At 36.4% G+C, this 20,993-nt stretch overlaps 1 protein-coding gene and 1 non-coding gene across 2 annotated transcripts in view; one reads left to right on the forward strand and one right to left on the reverse strand.

The window, feature by feature from the left end:
• Window positions 1-4,591: 4,591 nt before the first annotated feature.
• On the reverse strand, window positions 4,592-4,695 carry LOC134381381 (U6 spliceosomal RNA). Its single transcript, XR_010023976.1, has one exon. It is a non-coding gene; the product is annotated as a U6 spliceosomal RNA (small nuclear RNA).
• Window positions 4,696-20,081: 15,386 nt separating this feature from the next.
• PLXDC2 (plexin domain containing 2) overlaps window positions 20,082-20,993 on the forward strand; it is a 401,250-nt gene continuing 400,338 nt past the window's right edge. Inside the window, exon 1 of the mRNA XM_063100052.1 lies at window positions 20,082-20,844. Within this exon, the coding sequence (XP_062956122.1) occupies window positions 20,733-20,844 (112 nt within the window). The 5' untranslated portion in view covers window positions 20,082-20,732. The remainder of the gene's footprint in view (window positions 20,845-20,993) is intronic.

Below are 20,993 nucleotides of genomic sequence, written 5' to 3' on the forward strand. Positions count from 1 at the left end.
TTGCTTTTCTTCCTCCTCTGTCCTGTCTTCTTTTCTCAATATCTCAAAACTCTTCACTCTTTTTTTCATCCTCTTTCACGATTTTTTAATTTGTCGTCCTGAGCTTAGTACCAATGTTATTATGAACTCTGAAGAGCAAATTATGAGCATGAAAACATGGTATTTTTATAAGCTGTGGGCACTTGGAGTAAAGATCACATTCTGCATCCAGGCTTTCTCTCAAAGGCAATGCTCAACAATACTGAGGACAGCTTTGAATGACACTCTAAGGAGGCTGAACTCTAATGAAGGTTTATGAGAAGGTAAAAATATAACATCTCTAAGAAAATTAACCTGGCAACAGAATGGAGAAGAAGGATCATAGGAAGAGGTGTAATTTACTAATAATTGTAACAGTCCACGCTTGACATTTCAAGTGCCTGAAATAATATGTTTAGGGTACTTATCCAAGCACTTAATATTTCATACAGAAAATAATACTGCCTCTGTAGTTGCTTTAGAGTTTACAAAGTACCTCCATGCTATTTCATTTTTACAACCACCCGCGAAGGTAGGGCAGGAATTGTCACTAGCATTTTCCAGATGAGAAAAGTGATGCTCAAAGTGGCTGACATGCTCCGGGACATGGCTAATAAGTTAAACCTAGATCTCAGGCCTCTTAAGTGAACTAGAAAATAAGAAACAGCAACAACAGAAATGACTCTAATTTAACAGTTATTTAGTGGTATCAATTATTTGGAATAGAAATATGAAATTTAACATTTCTGGCTTTAAGAAAGGCAAAATTTCCATATAAAATTATAAAATATTGCTAAGTAAAAAAATGAAAAATAATCTACCTGATGGATAGTTAACTGTGCTTTATTAACATTCATGTTATTGGCTTAGGTGTATAATCAAAATTGTCTTCATCTAAAAATAATGAAATTATAGTTGACGATTGAATGAGCCAGGATTAACATCATTTCAAAAATACAGATACTTTCCCAAACCTTATTTTCGGGTAGTGAAAAAAATGATCATAGATTATTACAGAGCAAAAACACATAAAATAATGAATACTTTTGAAAGATTACACTGTTTTCATTAGTTTGATCGCTAACGGTATTTTAAATCACCAAAAAGACGTGATTGTTTATCATCTCCATGTCATTGAACTCATTTAAATTTTGCTTTTTAATGAATCTTTAAAATATAGTGTTTTTTAATGCTTACCGTTGGTAACTTCAATAAAATATTTACTGTAATAGAAAAAAACAAAATCGAGTAGAATAGGATATTAAATGGTAAATTTTCCAGTCTTTGTTAATCCCATCTATGGAAAGCCTGGCGGCTGAGACCAGAAAGCTGCAAGTCAACCATTTGATGTGTTCTGATACTACATGCACTCCCTGGTTTTAAAAATGTCTGGAATGCTGCAGCATCTGAGTGTTTCTTCTAACACTTGATATATAGAAAGATGAGAAAGTGTAAATCAGCCAGATTAAAACCTTAACTTACCAATGATTGATTTTCCTGTTTGAATAATTTCTAAAAACATCTGCCTGGGTGATGTCCAGCAAAATGAATGGAAACATCCATCCTGGATTGTGTGCAATTCTGAGACTAACGTCATCTGCTAACTGTGTCAGGAATTCCTGTTACACACTGAAGGATGCACTTCACAGAGGTTTATATTTACATAGTTTAAAAATAATAGTCAATAAGAAAACAACTTGTGAGAAGGGCTAATTGCTTTGTGATCAATTGTATCCAAACATATACATGTATCCTGTATGTGCATATGTAAAATGGTATCAAGTTTGAAGAAATGTCAATTTCTCACTGGTTTATTCTATGACTCTTAGAATGTCATGTTGTTTTTGTTTGTTTGTTTTTCATGGCATGCTCCATTAACAACTATATCCATTTGCATTAATCTCCCAAACATCAATGAAACATACCCAGTGACTGGGATAAAATATAGGTATAGTAAGGGTGGGGTCATGTGTAAGGAAAGCAACGCTAATTACTAATTTCTAGTCCTACTATTTTTCATCTAGTGTTTTCTTCTATTTCAGTCAACCTGGGGACTTAGGCAGAGTGGATTTTGGTAGACACTGGAGAATCCGAAGCAAGCTCCAGTAAAGGAGAGACTCTTTGTCAAGTCTGCTGATATGGCCCTCGTACTTAATACAAAATTGGTACCTCAATATTTATTTGTTCAATAACTATTTATTGAGTGCTTACTATGTTCCAGGCACTACTGAAGGCAATGAAAATACATTATTGAACAAAACATATAAAATTTCTTGTCCTTTTGGGATTTGTATTTTAGTAGAAGAGAGGATATAAGCATAATAAATACAGCATGCAGAGTAATAAAAAGTGATATGTTATGGAAAAATATCAGAGTGTTGGGGTCGCTAAGATTTTAAGTGGAGTAGCCAGAGCAGCCCTCACTGAGTTGATACATGGACAAAGAGCTGCATGAATATATGGGAAAACAGTGCTCCAGGTAGAAGAAACTGCAGGTGCAAAGGACCTGAGGTGACAAGATCAGTGTTTTGGAGGAACAGCAAGAAGTCAGTGTAGCCAGGGCAAAGTAGAAGTATGGGAGAGAGTGTAGGTGGTGTGCTTAAATAGTTATCATTAAGGAAAAACACAGTGTAGGGCTTTGGGGGCCATCCAAAGAGTTTGGCCTTTACGTCTTGGTGAAATGGGGAGACCATGGAAGGTTTTGAGCAGAAGAGAAACACAATGTGACTTATGTGTTAGACAGATCACTGGCTGTTGTGGTGAGAATAAACGGGGGCCAGGCTAGAGGCAGGGAGGCCTACGAGGAGACTACGAGGGTACTTCAAAAAGTTCATGGGAAAATAGAATTAAAAGATAAAACAAAATTTCCATGAACTTTTTGAAGTAACTTCCTATCGGAATAATCCAGGTGAGAGATGAGGATGGCTTAGATCAGTCTGTGCATGCAGAAGTTCACATATCCACTTGTTACTGAACCCAAGTCCAGTTGACCGCCACCCAGACAAAAGACTCAAAAGTCAAATGATGGTGAGAAGGGAAGAAAGCTTTATTCAGTTGAGGGCTGTTAAGCTACCCTATCTCAAAGCTCAGTTTTACTGAGAGTTTTTTTAAAGGGATGGAAGGAATGGAATGAGGGAAATAAAAAACAGAAGAGAAGGAGATATGAGCTATGGGGGCTCCCTGCAAGGGCCAGAGGCAAGGTCTCACCGAGTCTTTGTCTGGTTTCTGTTCTTGACCTTGATGTTACCCTTAGAGTCCTGGAGGATTTCGATTTGCTTCAGGGTGGAGTCTGTGTCTTTGCAAAGTCTCTGTGCAGCTTTGGCAGGGCTCTGGCTGACTTTATTGGTGCTAGAGTCTAGTTTCCACACATTTGGCCTTGATCATTTCTCAGAATTCTGTAAGCCTAAAAGAAGCATTCTTAGTTTTGCAAAACACTGATTAGCTTTTCAACCACCTTGTTTTTCTATTTAGCAGGCAAAATAAGAAATCCAGGGGATAGGAAGAAAGAGAGAAGGAAAAAAAAAAACTGTCCCTTTAAATTTTTTTTTTTTTCCCTTAGCCCAGGTGGTTGTAGGTCCCAACAGGGCTTCAGTACTGCTCACTCCAACACACTCATTCATTTTGCAAATCAAGATTGTCTGTTCTGTGTGAGCTGTTCTAAGTACTTTAAATTTTCACATGTTCTTATTTGCTTGCCAGATGTGGAAGGCAGAGTAATATCCCCCCAAAGATGTCTATATCCTAATCCCCAGAACCTGCGACTATGTTACTTTATATGGTAAAAGAGACTTTGCAGAGCTGATGAAGTTAAGCTTCTGGAGATGGAAAGATCATCCTCGATTACAGGGGCGGGCACAATATAATCATAAGGGTCTTTAAAAGAGGAAGGCAGGAGGATCGGAGTAGGTAGTAGGAGGTGTGAAAATGGAAGCTAAAGGGTGGAGAGATGTGAAGAAAGGAGCATGAGCCATGCAGGGAGCTACTAGTAGCTGAAAAAGGTAGGGGAAAGAATTCTCCCCAAAACACATGCAGCTCTACCAACATCATGACTTTTTCAGTGACACCCATTTTAGGCTTCTGATCTCCTGACCTGAAATGTAACAATTTCTGTTGTTTTAAGCCACAACGTTTGAGTTAATTTATTACAGCAGCAATAGGAAACATACAAAAAATAAGATTTCCAAATAAATACATAATAATCGTATGACTCTGCTATAATTTGCTTCACTGACTCTGTACTGTTCAACTTTGAGGTGGTTTCCAATTTTCTTTCCTGTTATAAATAATTCTGAAATGAATATCCTCATGCATAAATCCTGGCATACACTTCTGGTTATTTTCTTAGGATAAAACCTGAAGATGAGGTAATTGTTGTAGTGATTTTTAAAAACTGTTTAAAATACAAAGAAAGTGGAGAGAATCATATAACAAACAATCACACAATAAACTTTTCACACATGATGAGGAATGTTTATTAAAAATAAGTAAAGTTATTAGTGACAGGGTTTAAGAACACTTTAACCCCCTTTCCCACCCTGCATCTATACCACCATCACTTCCAGAACAAAGACTGCAAAATATGGAATTATCCTCGAAAGGGTGAAACATCCTTGCTCGTGGACTGTGTTGATCTTCTCTTTGCTATTCCAATTTTAGTGTACATAGCAACAAAGCAAGCACCATGGTTTTCTTTTATTCTTAAAAAAAAAAAAAACCTTAAAACTAGCTGAGTTTATAAATTACAGCTTCTTTATCACAATAGCTCTTTTAGACTAAACATATGAATCTTCAGAGAAAAGCATTAAGAGAAAGAAGAATAAGAAAAAGGCAGAACTAAATAATAAACTAACCATAGCTATTTTATCTAGATGCGCATTTTATTTTTTCTGTTGATTTTAGCTCAAATTCAAAGTATTAAAATATAAGTTAAAAATAAAAATCCTCAAATTATGCATTTGCAAGCCATTACTAATTTTGACACAGTTCCCAAATTAGTCAGATTGGTCTGTGTTCTGAACTTTGAAGAAAAGGCAATAAAAAGGAGATTGTTTCCTTTACTGTAACTCTACTGTTTTATTAGAGTGTTGTAGTGGCTAGTTCACAGTCTAATTTGAGAATAGATCCTTTTGTTAACTTGGTCATAAATTAGGCAAATTCTCTACTTCAGCAGAACACAACTGAGTTATGAGACTGAGGATTCATTCCTATGGTAAAATATCACAAAAGTAGAAGTTTGAGTTCATGAAATTCCCAAAGAAAAATGTCTCAAATATAAAATTTTCTCAAGATCTGTAACTTTTTAACAGCTTTTACATTCCAAATTGTATATATGACAGTATCAGTGTTTATTGAAACAACCATTTTGATTCATTTGGAAGAACAATTCTTTTATACTAAATAGGCTAACTAAATTTTTAGATAATATGATTTATATAATAATAAGATAGAAATTACTACCATTTAAGTGGTACACATTTTGTGGTAATTCTTATAAAGTATTTTAAGGAAGAAAAACCCTATAGCAGGCTAAAAACTATTATTTGTGCAGTACTTGAAACACAACATAATTATTTTACTTTTAACATTTTACAAGAAAAGTGATATACTAACTTCTCAGATAAAACTATGAACAATGTGGTTTGTTTATTAATCTCAATAATTAAAAAAATTCAAGCTAAAATGAGTAATTAAATAAAACATATCTGTATATATATATATACTAAATATATGTTGTGCATATATATAACACACATATATATATAAACAATGAGATCATATCTGTAATTAAAGGGTTAGTCTTTCTCCACGATAGAAATTATATACCTCTTTAAAATAATGACAACGTATGACTTACATGCTGCCCCATATAGATTTTTTTTTAATTTATTCTGATAAATGAAGCAAAGAGAGAGAAAAGTTTCCACAAATAACTCTAAAAGGCCCTATAGGTAAAACTATCATTTTAGAATCAAAAGGATTTAAGCTCTGACTGGTAATGCATAAACTTATAACCAAGGAGCATCTATTAAGTGAAACGGGCTGATCTTCATCTTGGCTCTGACTTCGTAAATTCTGAATAACAACCCATTATATAAATTGATTTAATCTTAGAGGATTTGCTTTATATTTCATTTTAATTTACACTTTTTACTTTCTAATCCAAATAACACTGACTTCAGAAATGTAGATGCTAGAGAAGTTTTTTTTAATATAATGCATTGTTATTTTATAATAGCACATTTTTTCTTTTAAGTGTACTTTCATTTATCATTGGCATTTGACATATAATTTTAAAACACATTTCTACACACATGTATGATGAAAAGGATCTTTATTGTCATGCTTATAACCTAGGGCTGTTCCTGGAAGTGTGATGCTGAGATGACTTGCATCATTTAATCACCTGAACAGCCTGTTAAAGAATTACTTTCCCACGTTCCACCCTGTCTTAGACTCACTGAATCAGAATCACCGGCAGGGGTGTGGTTCAGGAGTCTGAGTGTGAAACAAGACTATCTGGTGATACAGGTGGAGAGACTTCAAGGAGGGACCTTCAAGCAGCCCTGCCTTAGGTACTAATGTCACTTATTTCTAAGTTTCATTCTTTCCAGTTTCTTTGAAGTACACTTTAATATAAACCAGGTGCATATCTATTGTATATTTTGTGAGGCTTCTTTTTAAACTAATGATTGATTATTTGTAGAACTGCCCATAATAATGACTATCATTATGGATTTTTATGTATCACTAAATTAGCCAAATTTCCAGTGTGATACTAGGTCGGTCATTCAAAGCTACTTCAAAGCTGACTTGTGCACACAGTTGTGTGACAACACCGGATTATTATTTTGTGTGTTATTTCATGTCCTCCTTTGATAAACATCCAAATCTCACCCTTTTCTCATGAAGATTCTGATATGCCCCCTCGCCCCACCTGCCCCACCTCCTGACGAGATGTGCCAGCTACATCTCAGCCCCAGTTAAGAACACTTAACTTTTTCATATTCCAATTAGCTGAGATGTTGTTTTTTGTAGTTTTCATTTTAAAAAGTAGATTTCTTTATTTCCTAAGTACAAATTATAACATCAATTTTTTTCTATCTCCATAGCATCCTTTTCCTCAAATATCCTCAGCCCTGCAAAAAATAAGGAGCTTATCCTGCTGAGAATCACATTCAAATATATAAAAAAAAATCATGCTTAGAATGAAAATTTGGATATCAATTCAAGTTTCCATTATTAATCTTGGACCCAATTTTAGAGTTTACAAGGTTGACTTCATAAGTCATGAAGTTAGTTGATGACGCTAGGTCTCTGGTGTGTCACTTAGAATGGAGAAAGGGATCATGATGTGGTTGTAACTCTGTGACTATCCTTTGTTCATGTTTTCTCTGTATATTTTCTGTCCTGTATCTGGAATCATTCTTTGGTGCCGTCTGCAGAAACTCTGTGTACTATTTCACATGTCAGTTATCCATGATCATCGTCTGCTAATGCACATCTGTATCCAGAGCATGCTCCCTCTTCGTAGATTCTCAGATATCTTCTGAGTCTTTAAAATGCAACCTCTTGATTTTTACCTTTCAATTTGCTCCATCAACCTTTACACATTCTCTATCTTCATATTCAGATAATGTCAAAGTAACTATAGCATATGTCCTCCGTACTGCAGTGTGAATATTTGTCTAGACTTTGATCCTGATTGGCCTTCATCAGGTCAGTTCAAAAGTGATTCCTCAAGTCCCTAAAAAGTCTCTCTCTTTACTTTCCTTTACACACAAGACAAAAAGTTTAAATGGTCTTTCAAGGTTAATACAAAACACTTCCTAGTCCATAAAACAAGAGAAAGTAGGTAGCTAGTATGACCATCAAAATCCAATATATTAGAAAGTTCTTGACCCAGTCGTCACAAGATTTAGAAGTTATGGAATGTTTATAAGTTGCATGTAGTGATAATATAGGGATAACATTTCTTATTTGGGGGAGATGCTTATTTTATGTAACGTCCCAAATAGACACAAAAATCCAAAATTCCAAAACCTAAGTCACGATTGCTGATGAAAAAACAGAAAAAGTTTGAAGGATAAGAAATTAAAAAAAGGAACTGAAACTAAAATAAAAACTAAAATGCTATTAGAAAATTTAAAATAAGATAGTCACTGAAATATTTTCAAAGTGACATATTAGAAAGAGAAAATAGCAAATAGTTAGAGGCAGTTCCAAAAACCAATAAGGAGAAAAATCTTCCTAAAAATGATGGATGATTTAATCAGGACAACAAAAATTAAATCACAAGGAGAGAACCCACACGAGTAGTAAAATATGTCAAATCAAGTTCTGTAGAGCTTAAAAAAAAGGGGGGGGGTGAAATTTTTAATAATAAGTGGAATCCTCTAAGTCTGAAAAGAAACTAATAGATTTTTCCAGTTATGTACAAAAGGCATTCATTAACAATAGCACACTAGCATTCATTAAAATTTTGTAGGAAGCTGTAAAGAGATTCTAAAGGTTTCATATGCCTTTTAATACACAAATTATACTGTGGTTGGTATGTCATTTCAAGTATGTCAGAGAATATCTGGGTTTCTCTGTTCCTTCATCTTTTGCAGCATTTCAATAAATACTGCATATTTCAACGAAGCAGTAATAATTAAATAATATTTATGTTCCACCACAGAAATACAATGACAACTAAATTCCTCAGATTTGAAAGAAGTTGCCCCTGATAAACTCAAAAGAAATCTGTAGGAAAGCTCAAAGTGGACAATAACATATTGGAAAGTTATCTATTACTTTTGTTATTTTCATTGTTTTTGATTATAATATTATTAGATCAGTTTGAAATATCCATCATTTTTTTGTTTCCGGTTAATTAGTAGGATGTTGTTAAGTGTACATTCAACATATAATACTAATGGTTTTATGTTTTGCTTTTGTCAATTTTTTTTTTCTGAAAAAAGTACAATAAGTAAAATACTTACAAAAGTATATAAGCCAAAAAAGTTTTTTAGACTGGTCTGGCAATTTACTGTGTTATTGACATACCTCATAACATATATCACAACATATTTGCTGTAGGAATATATGTCCCAGGTTAAAAATTAAAAATAACGAACTTGGACATTTGGAACACAGTGCCTTCTAAACTGAGATTCTGCATCTTCCTCTCTTGAAAGATGCTAGTTCTCCCTGGTTCTCACACATTGTGAAAGGGAGTCTTATGCTTGACTTGCCTTTGCTGTCTCCATCAACTGTATTTGAAAGCTATTTTTAACTTTTTCCATTAAAATGAGGGGTTGTCATTAGATTATTCCAAGCTGATTTCTTAAATATCTGTCTCCTAATTTTCTTCTAGTATAATAGAGTTTAATATTTATTTAACAGAGCAAGAAGGAACAGAAATATTGTCTTTAACTTTAGAAATATTAATTTAGATCTGCTGAGGATCATCTGCGAAGTGAATATGATTTCTTACGAAATTTTGAATTTATCTTTTCATCCTGACCTAAAAAGAGGCACAGTTAAAAATCTCTAAGACGACCTTGGTTGATATTACCCTGCTTATATGGATGTGTAGAAACTTGCTAAGGCCATCGAGTTTCAGTTGACTGCATGTACATAAGAAACAGTTTTCACCACACCTCTTTCTTGCTTTCTCAAGCTTTTGCATCATAGTGCATGAGCAATCCTTCCTCTTGTATTTGTTGATTTTAATCAACTCAGTCCCATGTGAGGTGTGGCCTTCATGACTTCATAAAGGTTGCTGCAGCCATGATAATCCAATAACATTTTTCACATTTATTTGTGTATGTAATTATTTACTTTGGTGGCTGTCCAGTACAAGGACTGAACCTGGACCTTGGTGTTACAGCACTTTGCTCTATCCAACTGAGTTAACTGGCCGGCCATTTCTCAATTTTAAGTGGCACGTATCTGTAACTGTGTTTATATTATATTTCTCTCTAGTAGTAATATGATTTTTAGAGTAAATCAGCTCTATACTATTTTCTTAATACAGAATAAAAGAAAAAAAGAAAATACAAATGGAAATGCAATCTCTAGTAAGAAAAAGAAGTAGTAATATTTAAGAAAGCAAAAGAGAGCTTTAGGGAAAAACGACATTGCCAGGGGAATTCTGAAACAAGTGACAATGGAAGCCTACGTTAGAGCAAAGTATGAAACCAGATTAAAGGATTCGAAAGAAAAACGGGAATAAATTTTCTTTTAAATTAAAATTTGTAATTGCAGTATCAGTGCCACGAAGGATATATTGTCAAGTAGTCCTTAAGAGTTGCGGTATATGTTATTTTTTATGAATCTTAAGATTGAGAATAATTAGAAATTTTTACACAGAGTACATTGTCATGAAACAAGAAATCAGGTGAAAATTAATTTTCAGCTAGCAGTCAGTCTTGAGTCCAAATCAATATAAACAAAAGAAAAACTCAATTTTACGCACAAACAAGCCATGCAGATGTGGCATCATAATATATGCAGGTGTCCTAAGGGATTTATGTTTAATGTGTTTTTTTTTTCACATATTGACATAATTTTCCTTTTTTCCAACTTAGTTACTGATTAATCATATGGACTAATTATATGTCATTGCCTTTGTTGAAACAGTCTCAAGAGAGGAGATTAGACAAATGTCTGTCAGTGGATGAACAGATAAACAAAATGTGCTATATATGCATTTAATTAAGTATTATTCAGCCATAAAAAAGAATAAAATTCTGATACATGCTACAACATAGACTAACCTTGAGGACATTATACCAAGTAAAATAAGCCAAACCCCAAAAGACAAGTTGTATGATCCCACTTTTATGAGGTACCTATAATACTCAAGTTCATAAGAACTGAAAATAGAATAGTGATTACTGGGGCTGGGGAGAATGGTGAATGGGGAATTATTGTGTAATGAATACAGAGTTCTGCTTTAGGATAATAAAACATGTTTAGATGTGAATAGTGGTGCTAATTACACAGCAATATGAATGTTCTTAATGCCAATAAATTTGCACACTTAAAATGGTTAAAAAGATAAATTTTATGTTATGTTTATTTTGTCATAATAATAATTTTTAAAAAGGTTAGAGAATTTGAAACATTATTAGTCATTTGGAATCTTAGGTTCACTTCAGGAACATGGTGAAATCCAACTAGAAAGGGAATGGAGAAGCAAAAAAAAAAAAAAAAGGGCTAAAGTCAACATCAATTTGCATTAAAGTAGCTGTTATTTAATACAATTGATCATTTTAATGAGTCATTTTAGTGAACTTCTGCATATAGACAAATTTCCTTAAGGTGATTTTACCTTTTTTAAGAAATGTTCAGAATATTATAATGTACTCTTTATCTGTTTACTTGTTGAAACTGAACTGATTGATGACAAATTTTTATTTTTTTGCAAAGAAGTCAAGTGAAAAAATTACATTAATAAACTTAATTGAAATATTTGCTAAGATTTTAAATAAGCCAGAAGTCAACTTCCATGTGTGTAGCTTATTTTTATCTTACATATTAAAAGTTAATAATTGTTTAGTTAAAAATCATGCAAAGGGCTGCTGAGCAGTAGTTGGCAATGCACCAAGAAGATACAGCAATTATAAACATACACAAACCTACCAACAGAGCACAAAATACATGAAGCAAAAATGAACCAAATTGGGGGAAAGAAAAGGCAATTGTTCTAGACCAGACATCTGTCGAACACTCTCTATATCTGTAGGTATCTGTAGAACATCTGTAGAACAACAGCAGAATACATTCTTCTCAAGTGCGTATTGAACATCCTCCAGGATACACCGTATAACAGGCAATAAATAAGTCACAATAAATGTAAAAGGACTGACATCACACAAAGTGTATTCTCTCACCACAATTGTGTGAAGTTAGAAATCAATAATAGAAGGAAATTTTGGAAATTCAATAATATGTGAAAGTTAAACAACAAATTTCTAAATAACCAATACATCAATGAAAAAAATCACACAGGGAAATTAGAGAATATTTTTGAATGAATGAAAATGGAAATAAAACACACCAAAACTTATGGTATACAGCAAAAATAGTTCTCAGAGGGAAAATTATAGCTATAAATGCCTACATCAAAATAGAAGATTTAAAATGACTAACTTAAATTTCCACCTTAAGAAGCTAAAAAAAAGAAAGAAAGTAAACTCACCAAAGCAAGCAGAAGGAAGTAATTAATAAATATTAGAGTGAAAACAAATAAAATGGAGAATAGAAAAATAATTGCGAAAACTGACAAAACCAAAAGCTAGTTCTTTGAATGATCAACTAAACTCACAAAACTTTACCTCAAGTTGCCCAAGAGATAAAGAGACAATATCCAAGTTACTAATATCAGAAATGAAAAAGTGGACGTTATTACCAACCTTACAGAAATAAAAATTATTTTAAGGGAATATTCTGAATAGTATGCTAACAAATTAGATAATAAATGGGAAAATTGCTAGAAAGAGACAAAATAACAAAACAGACTCAAAAAGAAATAGAATATTGATATAAACTAATAACAGGTAAACTAATGAATTGATTAAAAACAAACAAAAAATAATTTTCCACAAAGAAAAATCTATACCCATTTGGCTTCACTAGTGAATTGCACCAAAAGATTAAAGAAGAATCAACAGCAATTCTTCAATCTCTTCCAAAAAACAGAAGAGAAAGGAACACATTCTAACTCATTCTATGAAATTATTACCTTGATACCAAAACCAGACGATGATATCACAGGAAAAAAAAATATACAAACCAATATCTCTTATAAATATGAATCCAAAAATTTTCAAAAAATTTCAGAAAATTGAATTTATCATCTTAGAAAAAGGATTATCTTTCTCGACCAAGTGGAATTTATCCCATGTATGCAAAGTTGATTCAACTCACCAAATTCAATAAATGCAGTCTAGCATACCAATAGAATAAAGGAAACAAATGCACAATTTTATCAGGAAAAAAATTTGCACCTATTGATGCAGAAAAAGCATTTGACCAAATCCAACAGCCATTCATGATCTTAATTCTCAAGAAACTAGGAATAAAATGGTTTCATTCCATTACTTGCTCAACCTCAATGAACTTCACAGCTAGCATCATGTGTGATGGTGAAAGAGTTAAAGCTTTTCCTGTAAGATCAAGAACAGAGCAAGAATGTTCACTCAGCTCTTCTATTCAACATTGAGGTTCTAAGCAAGATAATTAGACAAGAAAATAAATCAAAGGCATCCATATTTCAAAGGAAGATAGAAAACTTCATTTGCAAATAACATGAGCTTATATATATATGAAACTCTGAAGAATCTTTACACCTATAGAAAACTATTAGAGCTAATAAATGAGTTCAACAAGGTTGCAGGATGCAAGACCTATAGACAAAAATCAATTGTGTTTCTGTATATTAGCTGTTACAGTCTTAATTTTGCCACCTTCAAATTCACATGTTAAAGAACTAACCCAAGTACCTCAGACAGTGATTGTATTTGGACATGAGACTTTCAAATAGGGGATTAAATTAATAAGGCCATCAGGGTGGGCCCTAATCCAATCTGACTGGATTATAAGAAGAGAAAATTTTGACAAAAAGAGAGACACCAGGGATGTATGTTTACGAGGAAAGACCATGTGAAGACACAGTGAGAAGGTGGTACCCGCATGCCAAAAAAAAAAAAAAAAAAGAAATGAAAAGGCCTCAGAAGAAACCAAATCTGTCGACACTTGATCTTGAACTTCTAGCCTCCAGAACTGTGAGAAAATAAATTTTGCTATTTAAGACACCCAGTTGTGGTGTTTTGCTGTGGCAGCCTTAGCAAACTAATACACTAGTCATTAACAAACCAGAAATAAAATTAAGAAAACATCTTAATTTATATCACCAAACAGAATAAAAAACTTAGGAGTCAATATAACAGAAGAAGTACAAGGCTAGTACACTGAAACTACAAAACTACAAAACAATATTGAAAAAAATTAAAGAAAAGTTAAATAAATGGAGAGATATTCCACATCCATGGATTGGAAGACGTAATATTGTCAAAATAGCAATAGTTTCCAAATTAATCTACAGATTCTATGCAATCCCTATCAAAATTCTAACTGCCTTATTTGCAGAAATGGGCAAGTTGATTGTAAAATTCATATGAAAATGCAAGGGATTCAGAATAGCTAAAACAATCTTGAAAAAGAAGGCAAAGTTGAAGGACTCACACTTCCCCATTTCAACACTTACTCAAAAGCTACAGTAATCAAAACAGTGTGGTACTGTTAAAGGATAGGCATATAGATCAATGAGATAGAATTGAGAGTCCAGAAATAAATCTATATGTCTATGGCCAATTGATTTTCAACAATGATGCCAAGGATCATTCAATGAGGAAACGATAATGTTTTCAACAAATGGCTGAGACAACTGTATATACCCATACAAAATAATACTTTTGTTCCCCTTCCTCACACTGTACAGAAAAATTTACACAAAACTGATCAAAGACCTAAATATAAAAGCTAAGACTTATAAAATTTTTAGGAGAAAATATAGGTGTAAATTTTTGTCACCTTGGATTAGCCATGAATTTCTTATATGTGATACCTAAAGCAGAAGTAATCAAAGAAAAATATATAAATTGGACTTACTCAAAATTTTTAAAAAATTGTGCATCAAAGAACACTATCAAGAAAGCAAATAGACAACCCACAGAAGGGGTGAAAATGTTTGCAATTCATATATATCATAAGGGACTATCATTCAGAGTATATAAAGAACTCTTACAACTCAACAATGAAAAGACAACCCAATTTTAAAAGGGAAAAGATTTGGATAGACTGTTCTCCAAAGAAGACTTATGAATGCCCAATAAGTTTTGAGGAAATGCAAATCAAAGCTACAATGAGATACCACTTCGCACTAACTAGGTTGATCATAATTTTTTTAAAAAATGGAAAACATCAAGTGTTGACGAGGATGAGGAGAAATTGGAGCTCTCATGTATTGCTGGGAATGTAAAAAGTTTTTACATTCAGCCACTATAGAAAACAGTTTATCATTTCCTCACAGAGTTAAATGTACAGATACCATACCACCCAAATGTCCACACACATTGTACAAATCACATGTGAATATTCATAGTAGCATTATTCATAATAGCCAAAAAGTGTGTATATCCCAAATGTCCAATAACTGATGAAAATATAGTAATTTTTTATTCATAATTTATCCATTCAATAGAATATTATTTGGAAATAAAAAGGAATAAGGCACTAGTACATGCAATGGCATGGAGAAACCGTGAAAACATTATGCTAAGCAAAAGAAGTCAGACACAAAAGCCCAGGTATTGTGTGATTCCATTTATATGAAATGTCCAACATAGACAAATCCATAGAGGCAGAAAGTAGACTGGTGTTTGTCAGGAGCTGGGGGGAGAGGGGAGTGGGGAATGATTGTGAATGGGTATGGGGTTTCTTTTGGGGATGATGAAAATGTTCTGGAATTACATGGCAGTTTTGTGAGTTTACTAAAAAGCACTGAATTGTACACTTGAAAAGGGTGACACTTAAGCTACGTGAATTATATCTCAATATAGTGCATTCATACAGTAAAGATGGAAATAAGAAGGCAGGAAGTTTAAGGTAAAGAAAAACAAAATAAATGAAGATGAGGAAAGGAAGTGCAGTCCTAGCAACAGTCATACCTATGTGGCTCAGAGCACTCTAGCAGCCAGCACAAAAAGCCCAGTGGTCTGTGCCAGCAGTGACAGCTCCCACCAGGGGCTCTGCAGAAGCACTACTTCTCCTGGGGCTGTCACTTGAGAGACATATTTCCTGTGGTTCAGATATTTTTATCAGTTCAGAAAATTCTGGATAAGACATAAGGCTGACAACTATGTGCACAATAATAAACATTTCAAAATTTTTCCATGTGCGCCATGATTATGCATTTGTGTAGCGTATTTTTAACATGTTGATTTCATTTTTTAATTCATGAAGTGCTTGCTGAGCACAATTTAACTTATCTTTGAGTCCAATTTAGGAATAAGGTCTATGCTTCTACTACGCATTGTTGCTACTTATAAATAAATATATGATAATGTTCCTATCCATTTTAAGGTGCTGTTCTATTTTATTGATTTCTTTCCTACTACTTTGAGTTGCACATTTTTGTACTTTGCTGTTTATTGGTTGAAAAACTTTAGCTTATTAAGATTCAGAAGGAAGACAGTATAAACATGTATGCCATTTTAGTGCAGTATATTATTTCATTGTCAATGTGCTAAATGTAATTATATTGTTAGTTCCATCTAAATAGTTACTGCAGTATTGATAGGAGGCTAAAGGCATCAAGTATTTTTTTATGTTAAATGTTCCTGTTAAAAAGAGTGATGTTAGCTGTTAGGTGGATTTTTTTTTTCTAATGCTTATTTGATTTCAAATACCCTATTGATAAATTTTTCTACTAAGAACCATAGAGAACAAGAAGCTGAAATATCCACCAATAGTACAATAAAATCCTGGTTGATTCTGAAAGCAGGTCACCCAAGATGAACAAACGAGTCTTGTAATTGCATTTCAGAGGTCAAAAAATTAGCCCTATCAAATGAGGAGGGAAGAGGAAATGCTACAGAGCTAGAGGAAAGGTCATAATATGAGGACTGAATGAAAGCTATTCATTAATAGCAATGTCCCTTTATCTGACAGCAATTGTAGAAAGTTGTAGTCAATCCTGTTAAAATGAGCAAAAACATTTTCCAAATAATATTTTTTTAAAAGATTACAATTGCTGAATACTTCATAGCCTATATGCCATCTCAGATTTTTCCAAGTGAGGATTCTGGTTTTTTGAACATCTTCTTAGCCAAGTTTCATTTTAAGACAAGTCCTAGCACACACAACATTGTTAAAGTTGGAGATAGGATGAGATGGCTAATTGTAAGTACCTTTATAAAGAAAGTATAGCACTTGGAATGTGTAAAAATCTTTCAGAAGGGTGGTGTGATAAGGGGTTACAAAATGGTTTGAAATCTGCACAGAAAATAGCTCAGAAAATAGTCTTCCCAAAGTTCTATGTTGGTCAGAATGTTCCTGGTACATGATCTTAAAGGAGAGAGTGTCTTATGAATTCCAGACCTTTGACATGGACAAAGGACACAAGTGTTAATCATTTGTGATTCCTGATTCATTTGTTCCTTGAGAGATTGGCTAAAATTAAGCCAGTGAGTAAAAGAATCAACAATTTTTTACCTATGTTTATAGTAAATAGAAAGAAACTTCCACTCGTTATGGAAGATGGAAGATGAAACTTTTTCCAAAGACTTAATTTGTCACCATGAAATTGAAATAGACACTCTTACTCTGATGAAATATATATGGCAAACCCAAATAATTTAGGCCACAAAATACACTACTGTAATTAGCCAGAATTACATGAGTAATCAACTCTTTCCATTTCTCTCTGAACATACTGTCCTGCATACATTTTGTGTGTTACTTGCTACAAGGTAAAGGCAAAATACATTTTTACAAATAGTTATTGGGTGACATTTAAGGCAGATTATCAAAGCTTATTACAGTGATGCTCTTTCGTGCTTGGTTCTGGACATTAAATCATCAAGCATGATTGAATTTTGCTTACCTGTAAGTATGGGAGAAGTCCCATACTTAAGCATTTTCTATGTGTGTAGCTCTTTAGAATTAGATTAAAATAGCAGCAAAACAATACAATTAAGCAGCGCAGTGAGATGGACAAACACATAAAAGTCTCTCCAGACTTACTGTGAACTACCATTTAGTTCCCTTTCCATTTTTGGCATCAAATTTCCATTTACCAAAGGCATAGACTTTCAATCAGGAGAGCAAAGCATTGCTGATCACAAACAACAAGAAAAATAAACACTGCTAATTTGCACGTATAATAATAAAGGAAAAAAGAAAGGAAATGATAGCGGGGAGAGGTGAAGACTTGTTGCTTCTCAAAGAAAAAGGAAACACCCATTTTTGTACTGTGAAAACAGGGGATAGTACTCAGACTAAAGAAGAGGTGCTTTCTTGAGACGGTTTCTGCTGGGTTCCCCATAATTTTGCATGTAATGGGCATGGGAATAGGAGTTGTACAGAACATTTTAGGAAGACTTCCTGATGGATTCATAAAGTAGTGGCCTCAGTGGGGTGACCACAGACAAAATAGCAACATCAGTTAAACTCCAATCAGGTTTTGACTACAAGACTCAGTTTTCAAACTTAATGTTAAACAGATAAGTATCTTAGGTCCTCATTTTCAGATGTAACATTATTTAGAACTTCAACATTCCGGTTAAGCAGAAATCGGGTTAACTCGGTTTTCTAAGTATGGTGAGGAGGAGGAAATGAACAGGTTGGGACAAAGCTCAGGCAAAGGTGTTGGCATAAGGAACATATTTGTATGTTTACATGTGTATATTTGTTTTTCAGAAATATAGAGCAAATTGAATATTGAATTAGAGACATTTTATACTCCCTGCTTCCCACCAGAGAGCCATCTTTTGGCATCAAATTTGCAGAGTAGATTGATTATCCAGATCCACTTCCAGTGGGTTTTGTCACAAGTTAAGGTACCTATAGACAGCACCCATACACTCTTCAGACCATGGAATGGACAAGAACTGGCTGATGACCTTTTGAACTCAGAATACAGCAAATGTATTATTTGATTCGGGTCTGCCCTCTCTTCGACAAATACTTACAAAGCCATGTACTTTGAGGTCGGCAATGCCCTAAACTTTTTAAGTACACAGTATTAACTCATCTAATCCATTGCAAACGACCTTGTAAGGTTGTTACCATCATTTTTTCCATTTGATGGGTGGGGAACTAGGGCTAAGATTAAGTCAATTGCTCACTGTGGGAGAGGTAAAATTCCAGCCCAGAAAGTCTGGCTCTAGACCTTTAACCTATAATGCTTTGCTGCTTCTCCTTGCATTTGTCCCTTTAAAATGAGGTCAACTGTATGCCAAATAAGATGTAAACTAGCAAGTGGGCCGGAATGGGTTAACGCTGAAGCCGATCCGCCCGCTGAAAAAACAAAAACAAACTAGCGAGCGAAAGCCTGTTAAAGCCCCCTAGGAAATTCAAAGGGCCTCCTGTTCCTTTAAACTCTCGCTTTCGCTCCCGCTGACACTTTACAAAGCCTGGGCGGCGGTGGTGGTGGCAGGACCACGCTGCCGCGGGCTGCCCTCCGCTTGAGCCTGGGGTCCGAAAGGGCTTCTGGGGGTCAGTCACCCAACTGGCTCTGGTTTGCTTTCTTCACACCCCAATCGTTGCCACTCAAACCCTCCCGGAAGGGCGAACTGTAATTAACCCTTTAGCGCCCAGGCAGCCCCCTCCGGAGGCGGGGTCAGCTGGCGCTGGGGCCAGGCGGCGATCTCCCCCCATCGCCCGCAGTCGGGCGCGAAGGCCCCCCGGGCGCCAAGTGGGTGCGAGCGCCGCTGGCGGAGCTGCCCAGGGAGCGAGCCGGGTGCGGGGATGGCGCCCCGGCGGCGCGGAGGTGCCGCCCCGCGCTCCCCTCCTCGCCCACCCGGCTCGCCTCCTCCGCCGGCGCTCCGGGAGCGCGCGGGGCTGGAGTTGCCCTCCCACTCGCCCTCGCAGTGCTCCCCGGCTTAATCTGTCGGCGACTCCTCCGCCAGGCCCCGAGGAAAGTGCAGCCATTGGACAGGTCGGTGCTGGCTGCCGGTTTCGGGGAGGAAGGTGGAAGCCTGGAGGAGCGAGGGGGAGGGCGGAGAGAGCAGGGAGGAGGGCGCAGCGGCAGATCTGGCAAATTGCGAGCTGCCTTCCCTCCCCAAAGTGTGGAGCAGGAGCACGGGGGAGCACGGCGGCGGCGGCGCCTCCTCCGCCACCTCCGCCACCAAACTCCCGGGGCTCGGCGGGGTTTGAGGCCACCTCCTCTTTAGCCAGGAGGAACCCTCTCCGGATAGGTTTCAGCCTGACTTACCCCTCCTCCACCCCCATCCCATTTTTTCTTTCTTCTTCCTCTTCCTTTTTTTAAAAACACATTTTTCCTGGCTTCGGACCTCGGGCTGCTGCAGCAGAGCCTTCCCAGGGCTGAGCCCTTTGGGGCTGCCCATCCCTCCGACCACGAGAGAAGACGCGCGCCCTGCACCGGGCGAAGAAAAGAAGAAAAACTTGGAGGGCTTTCGCTAGCCCTCCGTAACCCCCTTCCCGCAAACCCAGACCTCCCGCCGGGGCCATCCCAAGACTGAGAAAAGTTCCCTCGGAGCCGAAAGCCCTCTTGGATTTGGAGGAGGAAGCGGCTGTGGCTGTGGAATTAGATCTGTTTTGAACCCAGTGGAGCGCATCGCGGGGGCTCAGAAGTCACCGTGTGCGGGCACCGGGGCGGCGCTGCCTGTGTGGAAACAAGAGTTTGCGAGCCCCGGCTGCAAGTGGCCTTTCCTCCCCGCAGTTCTGTGTCGGGCAAGGGCTGCGAGTGTGGCGAGTTGCGAAGAGAGAGCCAGAGGTCCGGAGAGGGCTGCGCTCCTCTTCGCACTCCCTTTTTCCTCTTCTCGGCTCCCGGGTGTGAAATCCCCGCGAAATTTACAAAGGCCTGTGGGTCCCACCGAGACCGATCCGCGGCGCTAGATCCTGTCGCCCCGATTCCCACCGGGAGCCCCAGAGCAAAGCGCCGGAGAAGGACTGGCGGGGCGGGGAAGGGAGGTGGCGGCGACATGGCGAGGTTCCCGAAGGCCGACCTGGCCGCTGCAGGAGTTGTGTTACTTTGCCACTTTTTACTGGACAGATTTCAGTTCGTTAAAGGGGATCCTGGCAACCAAATCAATGGTAAGATGCACTTTGGCTTGTTGATTTTACGCGCAGCTGAAGACCTGTCTGGTGCCCCTGTCCTCAACTCAGCCCCACCTCCTCTGTCCGCCCGTGGGAAAGTTATTGCAGTTGCTTTTAGGATAAACTTGGCCTCCCTAAATGGGGGG

Source organism: Cynocephalus volans, chromosome 6, assembly GCF_027409185.1.
Source record: "Cynocephalus volans isolate mCynVol1 chromosome 6, mCynVol1.pri, whole genome shotgun sequence".
NCBI classification, from domain to species: domain Eukaryota; kingdom Metazoa; phylum Chordata; class Mammalia; order Dermoptera; family Cynocephalidae; genus Cynocephalus; species Cynocephalus volans.